Raw genomic sequence first — 12,568 nt, 5'->3', positions numbered from 1 at the left:
ATACTTTTAACATTCCTCTGAAATATTTTCTGTCGCATAATGTTGTGATCGAGATAGCACACTTTTTAAATAGCACAAAATTGCATACGTTTATTATAATACAGAATAATATCCTTTATTATTAGTGCCTCATAGTATATTTATGGGATCCCCATATTAGCTAACATGAAGAAAATTAGCTCTAGTCCAGCCAAATCCAGGACAAAGAGAAATATGGAAAGCTTTTTTTCTCTTTTCCTTTATGCAAAATACTGAACACTTATTTGTCATTCTTTACAAGAAAACCCCACTTCTGTTGCAATAAAAACTGCCATTGTTTCTATATTAAAGGAGAAATTTTCAATACAGAGGATCAGTGATGGCAATCACAATTAATACTAGAAGCAATTCATAATTTTAGAAATTCTGTTATATTTCTAAAAATCCACAAAAAATTATTAAACCACACTAAAAAAGTTGAAAAAGACTTTTTCTTTTAATTATTTTAATTTTATAGAGAAAAAATAGCTCAACATCATTTCTTGAGAAATATAGTTATCAAAAAATTCTTATCAAGTCTAGCAGGAATATGTAATACAAAGTCATATTTTAAAACTATAATGGGAATCTTTTATTTTTTAAATCTTCTAAAAATTAAAAAGCCGTCTAATATAGGGTTCTTATTTTCAGAGCATGAACGTGCTAAACGTGAAAAAGCTGTCTCTCAGACTAAGCCAGGTACGTTTGGTGAAGTAACCTCCACTTGCACCCTCATCCACTTAGTAAGGATTTGTGTGGTCTGCAAAACTTGGACGCTTCCTTGAGCTAGGCACAGGTGTTTTGCTTTGTGCCATTGGGTTTCCTCAGTGTCTAGGAGAGGAGCAAAAGTGAGGGTGACATTTAACTAAAATGATTCAGCTGTCACAGTTTTTGACTCTTCTGGTGACTTTTCTCACTGGTGTAGTAAAAACTATTAGCAAAACCCATTTCCCAGAGTGTGAGGAAGGAGTGCTTTAACGCCCTGCACTACATCAAAGAGGTGCCCTGGGAATTAACCTTTCTCAACCCTTTCAGTAAATTAGTCATCACATTAAGTGTGTGTGGGCCCCCCAAAAAGAAGCAACAATCTCATTGAGTAGACACTCTGCAGTAGTCAGCCTCCAGCTCCTGAATCCTAAAAGTAACAGGAGCTGAACTAGGAATAGCAATACTAATCCTGGACTGACTGTGCACTTGTGTAAACTGTAAATAATACCTGGCTGGAGTAGGACAAAGGGTCCCCCTTTCAAACCAGAGCTCTGCTCTAATCATGTTTTTTGAGGAGGAAGGCCCTAAAGGATCCACAGCTGAGTCCTGTGTGAATTAACAAGACTAAGAGGATAACCTCACGGAAAACTCAGCTATTGATGCTCAGCTTACATCACTCCTGAGAGGTTTTCCAGTCCCCACTCCAGAAGCAGTGGGGACTGGAAAGCAAGCATCCACATCCCATTGACCTTTGCTGGAAGTGCTGCTGTTTGAACTTCACACTGAAATGAAGTGCTCATGAATAAGTGATTAAATAAACCATTTAAACCTTATGTGTTCAATGATAAGTAAGCAGGCTTTATTAAATTAATTTTTTTTCCTATTTTTTGAAGAAATAAATTTCTTCTATGTATTTAGTACTTTTCTCATTCATTTTTCTAATGTACAATATTCTACCTTGTAAGTTAAATATTTTCATAGACATTTTCAGGCTTCTGGAAGCTTTGAGGATCTGATTTACTGAAGATATATTGGTTTTGAGTCAGTAGGGAAAAAATATTTCTCTTCTTCTTTCAAAGACACATAGGCTAAGCTTTTTATTTAACTCATTGATCACTTTTTGTGTATTAACAGCAAGCAGAATACTTCAGGCATTAGATGAATTCAGTCAAGGCAAGAAAGAGGAAGCCAAGCTTGGTGGCCACAGTGATGCCAAGCAAGTGGGTTGCCTGAATGGATGACATAACCACTCACCTTTCCTGCTAAATGAAATCAGACCTGCTGCACAATTAGTCCAATCTCATCCATATAGCTGCAGGAAAATGAATTTCCTTGGTAGGGCATTCTCAAACATCAGAGCACTGTGTCACAAACCAGTATATTGGACTGATTAGGATTTTACTCTCGCATACTACAGTACACTCCAGACCCCAGGCCCTTGGTATTTAGGTGCCTGAAGGCAATAAAAGATAGGAAAATGCTTGCTACATTTCCTTTAGCATAAAATCTCTATTCTCAGATGATAAATGGCTGCTTTGGAGAACAGTGGCTGTTTTGAGTTTCACTTGATGACTGGAAGTATTAATCTGCAGGCGCTGGTAGTAATAGTGCTTCTGCCTGCTGTGCGCCAAGGAGTGCTCTTGAGTTAACAGCTTGAATTATAAAAGCTTCATTCTGAACAAAACAGTGGCATCCTTTTTCACCTTGATCCAGTGCAGCTTCAAGCCATTTTTCTTATGCCTCCTGCCATCAGACTTAAAAGTATCACATTGCTAAAATACTATAGAATTTCAGAAAACATATTGATCCCATAGGGAAAAGTTTAAATTAGAGTGTTTTGCGTATGTAAGTGAAGGCAAGTAAAGCAAAGGAATCTATTCCTGATGTAATTCTGTTGAAACTGCCTGCAATACACAGAGAGATGTTTACAGCCTTATTTTTTCCATTTAAATTAGGTACATCAGGGAAAAAAATTAATATTAATGCTTGTAGTGCTACAAAACTGGAGCCCTGCAGAGCAAAGAAATTCTCTTCAATGAAAGATTTCAGAACTTTAAACTTGGAGCTTACTCAAAATCAGTATTATTTTTAATATTCATAACATTTTTTTTTTACTCTTTATAGCTTTACAAAGTCCTCAAAATTGTTTAATTTTTTATTTGAAAGACTCCCCATGATATGTTAAAAAAGAATACAGGAAAAATTAGAAATATTACTTCTGTTCTTGGCAAAATAATATGCATTATCCTTATCGTATGTTTTTCTCTGCTTTTCCTCATACTGCATGTGGTGAACAGATCGATTTTATGAAGCTTCCTGATGTCTTAAAGTGTATTCCCTTAAAACACAGTTCTCCTTAAGTCTGGATATTCTCCTCCTTCAGTTTCCCTTCTGGCTACAACTAGTGGCTGGAAACTCAGAGAAAAAGCCAAGTAGCCACCACCTATAGTTCTGCCAGGGAATGCATCAGGGTGTTCTTTCCAGTGGAATCAGCAGACCAATGTTTGCTGTGTGGTTAGGTTGCAGAATAGATAGATGATTGAATACCAAAGAATTACTGTGTTCATTCCCAGACGAATGCAAATCCACAAACCTGTCCAGTTTTCAAGATAAATTCATTCTGAGAAGAAACACTGCCCCTACTTTCAAATCAATCAGATGTGCCATCCACTCACAAACTTATTTCCTTACTTATTTCCTCACAGAATTGTTATCCCAGAGTTACAAAGCAAATATTGCTGTAAATTCTCAACAAAATTAGGAAAGGAAAAACACCTTATTTAGTGTTCAAAAGTGTCAGGATAATATCCAAAGCAAGATAACCCTTTTTATTTTTATTTGTCATTAATCCAGGGCATGTAATAGGACCTTTGTTTAAAGGCAGCATACCTGGTTTTCTTCCATATGGTTACAAAGAACGTTTCATATCCCAATCTAAATTAGTGAAATTCACTGTTGTATGTTAAAACTCCTCTAACAGCCAAAAAAAAGACACTTTCTCTCAATAAGTTGCATCTTCAAGGTGCTGGTTGTGCTGTAAAACATTTATAGCTCTACCTTCACAACATGGAGATGAGATTTTTAATTCATGGCTTTCATATGAAACTGACAGTAACAATAGCTGAGTAAGGGTGATAAAAGCGCCCTAAACTTAATACAAATTAAAAGAAATTAAATTGACACATACCAGAAAACAAATGAAAAGCATAGCAATGCAGAGCCATGTTTAATTTCCAAATAATAGAAAATATTAGTAACTGGAGAGCTTTATCCTTCCCTATATTTCAACCCATCAGTACAGATTTTCTTCCAGAAATAGACCAAACAAGCAAGAAAAGGGGACCAAGAGATATCTGCCCAACCCCATGTCCACACAGTCATTGCCATCCTTGATCTGATGCCTTCCAGAAGTCTTAGTGGAAAGGAAGGGGCCAGAGGCAGTGGCTGTAAACTGCTTTCAGCAAGAGTGGCAAATACAGTCTGACTGTGTCTTAAGCATATTTAAGAAGAATCTAGGAATGTATGTGATTGTTGAAAGGTAGAGTTTATGAGGGGAGCTTGAATTCAACTCTGGAAAAGTACATAAAATGGAGTAGAGATATAAAAGGATGAGGCAGGGTGAATTTAAAATCAACCAAACTGGGCAGAGCAGAAATCTGAACATAAACACCCCAGTTTACACCTGACTGGGACATTGGGAAGGAAAAACAAACCCCACTTAATTAGAAAGTGTAATCCCACCAATTTACTTGGAGGAGAGGAAGTTCAGGTCTGGTGGCCGATGTCGACGTGGGTCCACATCATCTGAGAATTGTGCTGAGCAAATCCACATGCAGCTCAAGAGCATGTGGGCTTGGGCAGGTTTTCCATGAGATTAGCAGAAGTTCAAGGCTGCTCCAAGGTCCCCTGAAAGATGTCCAGCTAGGTCTAGGTCAGCTTGCCCAGTAGCTGGTGGTATGGACTGGCATTTCAGGCTGTCCCACGTGTCCCTCTGTGACCTGTGACGTGCTGGGGTGTCTCCATATCTTTTTCATCTTCAGAGTGTAGACACATGTGCATACCTCCACCCATGTTTGTAGCTGGACAGTCTTTAAAGTTCTAGAAGGTATTTGGAAGTTCTTAGTGTTGTTTAATACCAAGCTGTTGGACTTAGACACTCAGGAAGGCGCTGCTGGCGAAGGTGTAATGGATGCAGGAATAGGATGGCTTCCTCCTGAGTGCCTGCCTGAAAGATGCTGAAGGGTTTGAGGCTGTTTTCCAGCAGCTGAGCCATCAGGCCCAGTAATTTACTTTTTCCATGAACATGATCTCACCATGCAGTCAGAACTCATGATGCCTGCATGCTGTTTTACAGTGCTATAATGGTATAGTGATGGTGAAGACATGCATTTATTTTGTCCTTGTGAACCAGATGCATAATATCACCTATAGAAATATTTTTCCAATTATATGAACCTATGCTAACACATTGTGATTTTAATGCTGCTTTCATGATACAGAGGAGAAAATGAAACAACAGAAGACAACTCCTACTGAGAAGTCAGGTAAGAATAAGTGATTCTCCCCTGATTGATGGAGGGGGAGGGGGGTACTAAGCACTATTCAGCACTCATCTAGTGCAGTATGTTTGCATTTCAACATTTTTTACAGTGTTTTGAAATATGTAACTGATCACAAAGCCAAACCAGCAGAGTGGAAATTGCAGCTTCTGTTCTATTAAGAATTGTCTTTCCAATGATGAAGACGGGTCAAGGTCTTTCAGCTCTTTGGCTGCTTGTTCCAGCCTGTCATTAGCCAGAACTGGGCTATTGAAGTGAGGTGTAGCTGTAAATCAGAACTCTGAAAAGATCCCAAACATGAGGATAAATTACCAGATGGATTGGGACTTTGGATCAGTCCTATGGAGAAAATGTTTTTGGGACTAAACTCAATCTTTGGGTCTTATCTGTGATTAAGACCTCATACTTTTTTTAATGTAATGCTGACAGGAAAAAAAAATAATCAAGCAATAATGAGTGTTCTAGAAGCTGTGAAGGGTCAGCCAAGGAGTTATAACATTCTCATCATCACTGGCAGTCAACACAAAACTTTGAATGCTGTGCATCCCTGCAGAAGTAGGAGAAGCTAAGAACAAGTGAGAACTGACTCCGATAAAATGCTTGAACACTAAAAAGAAAGGGGGAAAAAAGAGTTTATTTTTTCTTCTATCTGTATCTAACTATTACAATTTTATCTCTTTTGTCTTCTGTAGCCCAGGCAAAGCCAGCAAGTATGTTATTCTTAACCTAAACAGAAAAATTCCTGTAAAATTTTTGGATGTATCTTTTTCTACTTTTACATAAGGAAGCATGCCCTTGGCAATTTCTAGTTTTGCTCAAAATTATAGTGTCTTTATCACCATGTCTCCCATTCCTTTCATTTAACATACTGTCTTGTCATTGCTATTTAAAAATCCTTTTGACATAACCAATTGCTTCAGAGCAGGAGTGAATTCATTCTACTCTTCCCATATCAAAAGTCCCATCAACAAAAATTCACATAGGAATTAAAGTCTTTTTAAAATCACTATTAAAACTACCTGGCTTGAATAAATGCTCCTGCTAAGTTAAAGAAAAAAATATAAATTAATATTAACTGCATCCTGAATTCTTCTCAGTCAAAAAGGACTCAAGAGAGTCAATACCTTAACTTACCACACAGCCTGCTTATTGATTTTCTGTACCTTTCACACACCTTCAGAATGCAGATCCAACTACAATAATGATAATTTAAACTGTCAATTAATTGCCCAAATAATTAAATTATCAAAAAAAAATCCAGATGTGGGAAATGAATCACTCTTCACTGAACCAATTTTTCATTCATGCTTCATAAAAGCATTTCCCATTTGAAATTCTGTATGATGTCTTCATCTCAGCATTTCTCAGCTTGTCTCCCCACCTGAAATCACAGCTACCAGGAGTTCAATTATTCATCTGAGTAGCAGAAAGGCTGAGGCATGTTGCCCCTTTTTTCAGAGGCCATTCACATTTTCACCACTTTCTACTTTACAGCTTTTGGGTCCTCATTTCTCAAAAGGAAAGTGATGCACAGTCCTTGAGCTGTGGGAACATCACCTGGAAACAAGGCCAGCAGAGCTGTCCATTGATTCCACAGCCACAAAATGTATTTTGGCCACAGTTTTCATTGCATAGCTGCTACTGTGCTATGAGATCTGTGTGGTGGGGTTTTTCCTAAGTCTGACTTTTGTTTCTTAGACCTATCTGAAAAAAAAAGCTGCTTCAACTTTTCTATTTCCAGTAACATAACATAAATTATAATTTTTTCAGTAATAATTATGAAGTAGAAGAATGGGAGGAGGGGTAGGAAAACAGGCATGTGGGAATGAAATATATTTTCCACACCTAAATATAATTTATTCATATGTAATAGTATGTGTCTAAGACTTTGGAAATTCTGCTCAAGTGTATCTGAATCAAGAACAAAGGATTGAGTGAACGGTTGCTGAGTTTACTCTGCACTCTCCTTTCCAATAATAAAAATTGAAAATGGATTAAAATTACATTTAAGAAATTACAGAAGAACCTACTAACTTACTTCTTTCTTAAGACACATGTATGACTCTTAGTAGATTAATAGTAGCTATATTTGTGAAGCTTTGTGCAGTACTAATGAACTTTGCTATTTTGTGGCAGATCCCTCAGCAGATAATCTTTTAATAACCATTAATTTGTGGGTTTCTTTTTCAAAATAACAGCATGAAACAAGAGAAGGGGAATGTTTAATCCTGAAAAACATACATGCAATCCTTCTTACTTAAAAATAAAGTGCAAAATGTAACTGAGAAACATTATGGCAATTTTGTTATGCTGTTGTTTTTTGTTTAGAGCATGAAGCAGTCAGACATGAAAAAGATGCTCCCCTTACAAAACCAGGTAAGCACTCCTGCATTTTATTTTGCATATTTGTTTTGAAAATGTTATTTAAAGAAATATTGAAATACAATTGCATATGACAAATGTCAAAATCATTGTCCTGTGATGTATTTTGATGTATAGAATGGCCCTGACATGCCGTACCACAAACTAAACAGCACAGGACATACTTGTAATGCTGGTTGTCATTTTAAAATATATATATATGTACACATCAAAGGTCAAATTTCTGCCTCTGTAATTCCATAGATGTCAAAGGCACCTGTCAGTAAAGAATTTGAACTGCTTTCTGAAACTGCTTACTTTAAATGGTTCCATTATGCTAATTACTTGTGGGGGTCTGCCTTTTATTTGGACTCCACAAAAAGTTAACCTCCCAGGATGAGCAATACTTAAATTTTCATCCATTGCAGTTATCATATGATATATTATTGAGATCTTGATCTGGCACCATCCTTATTCTGTGGTAAATGTCTCTGATATCCCAGCTCATGCACAGTCGCACTTGCACATGACAGAGCAAAATTGATGCTGTTATAGGAAGGAGCATTGTTCAGTTTCACTGTGGACTATCATCATGGGTTTAAAAAATGACTGCTCCATGCTTCTTCATGAAAGGAAATAAGTGAAGAATTAAAATTTGTATTGTTAATATTAGTCATCCTTAACTCTAGCAAAACAATTTCAGTCCATAATTGAGAACACCCTTACTAATATCATTCATTATTAGATTGTTATTAATTACTGTGAGATTAGTAAAAATATCTTTTGATATGTGGAAACATATAGAACGAATAAAGCTATTCTCTGCCATAACAATATTATGCCAAATCTGACTGTTTTGACCATTTTTCCTTTCCTCTTTTTACTTCCCAGTCAAACCAAAAAACACTGCAAGTATGTGTAATGACTTATTTCTTATGGAATATAAACCTTCTTTTCAGATGCATGTTCTCTAAATTTGCATTTTTGCAATTTTCTTGTGTTAGATAATGCTATTTTCTTGCTTATACTGCAGATACTCTTGTATTCTGTCTGCTTACTGACAGCCAAACATAACAAAATCAAGCACATTTATAATGCAATATTTTGAAGGTGCAAAATTCAAACTCTGTTTGCAATTTTTGCTACCTAGAAAAAATGTAAATTACACTGGTAGCAAAACTGATATTCTGGTGGGTTTAGATGAGATGAGTGTAGATGTACAATTTATATTTATGTAAATATACTGTTTATTGAAAACAAGAAAATAGCATGTAGCATAACTGAATTAGATAACCTTTTCCTTATTTCTTTTTCCATTTGGAAATTACTTGCATCATTAATTCACTAAGCACGTTGTTGGTCTTGTTCCAATAAAAGCTTCTTTTAATAAAAAAACCCTAAATTAAATTAAATAAGAGAAAGAAATATTTCCAATTTAGATTAGGTTTGAGGAGGATTCAAGGGGAATTTGTCACATCACAAAATCTTCCTCTGAAGTCATGGAATACTGTCCTTTTTAAGGTCATTTTTAAGGAAGGCTTCTGAACAGATGAAGACTGGGATCTATGCTTATTGTGGCGCATTACATACTGCAAAGCATGGTCAGACAAGAATCAGGAGGACAGTGTTTGTACTGTGTGCTTTGAATTGTGAAAATGCTGAAGTATGGACCTTCACAGATGAATTAGTTGTTGCCTCTTTAGCACAGGGTCTGTGGGGGCTTTTGGTGCTGTGCCTGGCACATCAAGACCAAACCATGTGTTATTCTGGTGGAAAGTAAGCTGATGACAAGGCAAAGCAAAATGATTTGCTTAAACTTCCTAGACCAGTCACCTGCGGTAAGTGCTTAAAGTAAGAGAGGATGAATCCTGCTCTGAAACACCTGTAGGAAAAGAGTGTTAGTCTGAGCCCCAGATGTAAAGTGAAAGTGTGAGCACAAGGTATTTAATGTGCTTACACTGAAGGATCTCCTTCAACCCTGATTGGCAATGTTCCATTTTTGAGTTATTATCGCAAAATTATTACTTTCTGTGAAGGTATACATGGGCTTATTTCCATTTTTGACAATATTTTAAGAAAATTTTCTCTATTTAATTCTTCTTCTTATTCACTTTTGCTCAGTATTGTTTTCTCTGGATCTGTTTACTGACACGTAGTGTCTTCTGCAGTGATTTATCTGAGACCCAGTGATGGTACTCACTACTGGTAGAGGCTCATCACAGATTTAAGTGACTAATTCCTTATGCTTTCATCATAAAAATCACTGTCTACAATGCTTTTTTATTGAGGGCTATATTACCCTGGTATATTGTGAATATAAGGAATAGCCAGGATATTTTCCCTTGACCTTTGCAGAGGGATGTTGGTACCACATTCTTGAGCTTATATTCTGCTGCTTGAAATGATTATAAAGGTTAACAGTGCCTTTAGAAAAATGAAAAAAAAAAAAAGAAAAAGGAAGGAATAAAACAGAAACAAGAAGACCTATGGTCATTTACAAAAGTAATTCTCTATACACTGCCCCTTTTTGAGTAAACCATCCTTGAATAGAACATGTTTAAGATTTTAAACACCAGAGATGTCTATTTTAAATTGATTTTCTCCACTTAAAGGAGAGCACTTAGTTGGATCACTGCCTTCTTTATTTACAGAAGTCTCTGTAGCTTTGCTTCATGTATTTCTTAGCCAGGTGTACTAACCATAGCATGAACGTAGCTATCATATAATTCAGTATGAGATGTAGCAATAGACACAAAATACCCACTGATTATGGAGTTCAGGTCCAGTTGAATGTAAAATAAATTAATATATTTATCCTGGGCTGACTTAATTCACACATTTCATCTTGTTCAGTCTTATTGTAAAAGAAAATGTAGTTTAAGTTACTAAAGAAATTGGATCATTAGGGAATGCAGGTATAAACAGAAAGACAAGGCTGAGTTTGAAAACTACCCAAATTAATGACACAGACAATTTCATAGTAGTAGCTTGCTGCCATGATCTAACCTGGCAGGCAGGTATACACCACACAGCCAATCACTCAATTTTGAAAGCAATTAGTAAACCATCTTATTTTCCACTCTTTCTGTTTTATTGTACAGGAGGGTCTTTGACAGCCATTGACTGTACATCAAACTTGAATGTGTCATGAAACAGAATTAACTTCCTGCATACTGACTGAAGACTCACAAGTTGTGAGTCATTACCTTGAACAAAAAACAAAACTGGTGGCAGACCTTACACTTGCAGGAATGCCAAACTGTAGTTTGCAGTCAAGAGGAAGAACATGCAGGCTGATATTTAAAAAAGACCCTAAGAATTGGCAAATTATATTCCCACTTAGGTTTATAAAGAAAGCCCCATAATAGGGGTAATTTGTATCCCAATGTTCTCAGAGTAAGTGGAAGTTTGTTGATGCATTGAGAATAGGAAATGGCCCTTATATTTCATACAACCGAGGGTCAAACCTAATGCCCTTGAGGTCAACAGTCTTACTGTACCTGACTGTCCAAGGAAATCAATTAATCCTAAATTAGGGTACATGCAGGTAACTGGGTCCATCCAGGTCCCTCAGAGATCCCTGTTTTCCTGCAGGTCTTTCAGAGCAGGATTCATCCTCTCTTACTTTAAGCACTTAGCACAGGTGACTGGTCTAGGAAGTTAAAGCAAATAATTTTGCTTTGCCTTGTCATCAGCTTACTTTCCACCAGAATAACACACGGTTTGATCTTGATGTGCCAGGCACAGCACCAAAAAACTCCCACAAATCCTGTGCTAAAGAGGCAACAACTAATTCATCTGTGAAGATCCATGCTCCCTCAGTTAAGGAGTGAGAGCATGAAACCCTTTCCTAGATTCAGTACCTCAGGAAAAAATCATAGTTTTTTCTTCTAAAAATGAAAAAAACATTAATTATTCCATGGGTCAGTAATGTGTCATCTTTAAGAAGCTATGAGCAAGATCATAAGCAGAAAGGTAAATATTAAAGGACTTTAGTATGTTAGCATTTAATAGCAGCAAAACTGGCCTTTGTTGAATGCCAGTAGTTCCTAAACATTGAGCACTGACATTTACAGGTCTCCTTATGGGCCAAGACTTGGGTGAAAGTTTCCTGGAATGTGTTAGGGAAAATGATGCTTAATTGCTCAGTCTTTCCATGGAAAAAGCATTGACTGAAACATTTTCCCCTTGGTGTGAGCTCATGTTCATCTGAAACCAAAACTCAGCAGGAAGAAAGTACAAATAGCTCAGTCAAAGGAATACCCTTAAATGCTTTGTGATCTTAGTCCTTTTTTGTCCTACTCTAAGTTCTAAAAAAAGAGGCTTTGCTTTTTCTTTCAAATTGTATTCTTACATAAAACTAGGACTAATGAAGCAGTGATGGGTAAAAATTATTGGATTCAAAATGACAATGTAATTAATTTCTTTCATTTAAAATGAGTGATGATGATTTACACCAGAGAATTTCTTTCTGTTGGATTGACCAATTTTCATCAATTATTTTGGGTATTGTAATAGCACAGAAATATGTGCTTCTCTTGTGCTTGGTGGTGTGGAAAGATTTAGTCAAAACCTCTCAAGAGATTTTATTCTTAAAAGGCAAGTCAAACTGCTAGTGTGGGAGAAACAGTAAGGGGTCAATGCCAGCTATTCAAGGTCAGTGTCAGTCTTTGGATGGGAAGTGTGGATGATAAGAAAAGAGAGGTAACACTTAAGCTGAATACATTTTTTGGAAAATAGCATAGTCAGCTATAACCTTAAAGGCACACTTAAAAATGAGTCTGTAAAAATATTTGCTTGCTGGAAAGCTTTGGTTGGCGCAGTGTTTGCATTTGCAGGAATCTTTGTATGCTGGATTATAGTACTTCAAAGAGTGAGACTGTTAGCTTTCAGTGTGAAATTCTACATACACGCCCATTGTT

At 36.5% G+C, this 12,568-nt stretch overlaps 1 protein-coding gene across 11 annotated transcripts in view; it reads left to right on the top strand.

Moving 5' to 3' along the window:
• Positions 1-12,568, top strand: part of TRDN (triadin) — a 224,831-nt gene that overhangs the window by 194,224 nt on the left and 18,039 nt on the right. For 10 of the 11 annotated variants that reach the window (XM_084203676.1, XM_084203675.1, XM_084203680.1 and 7 more), the window contains 5 exons: positions 670-717; positions 5,226-5,270; positions 5,978-5,995; positions 7,614-7,661; positions 8,538-8,558. In XM_084203676.1, coding sequence (XP_084059802.1) covers positions 670-717; positions 5,226-5,270; positions 5,978-5,995; positions 7,614-7,661; positions 8,538-8,558 — 180 coding nt within the window. The remainder of the gene's footprint in view (positions 1-669; positions 718-5,225; positions 5,271-5,977; positions 5,996-7,613; positions 7,662-8,537; positions 8,559-12,568) is intronic. The other variant, XM_084203679.1, reaches the window with a different exon arrangement.

The sequence above is a fragment of the Fringilla coelebs genome (genome assembly GCF_963513975.1).
Source record: "Fringilla coelebs genome assembly, chromosome: 3".
Classification (NCBI taxonomy): Eukaryota; Metazoa; Chordata; class Aves; order Passeriformes; family Fringillidae; genus Fringilla; species Fringilla coelebs.
Note: the sequence above shows the minus strand (reverse complement) of the source record. Positions and strands in the feature narration are given on the sequence as shown.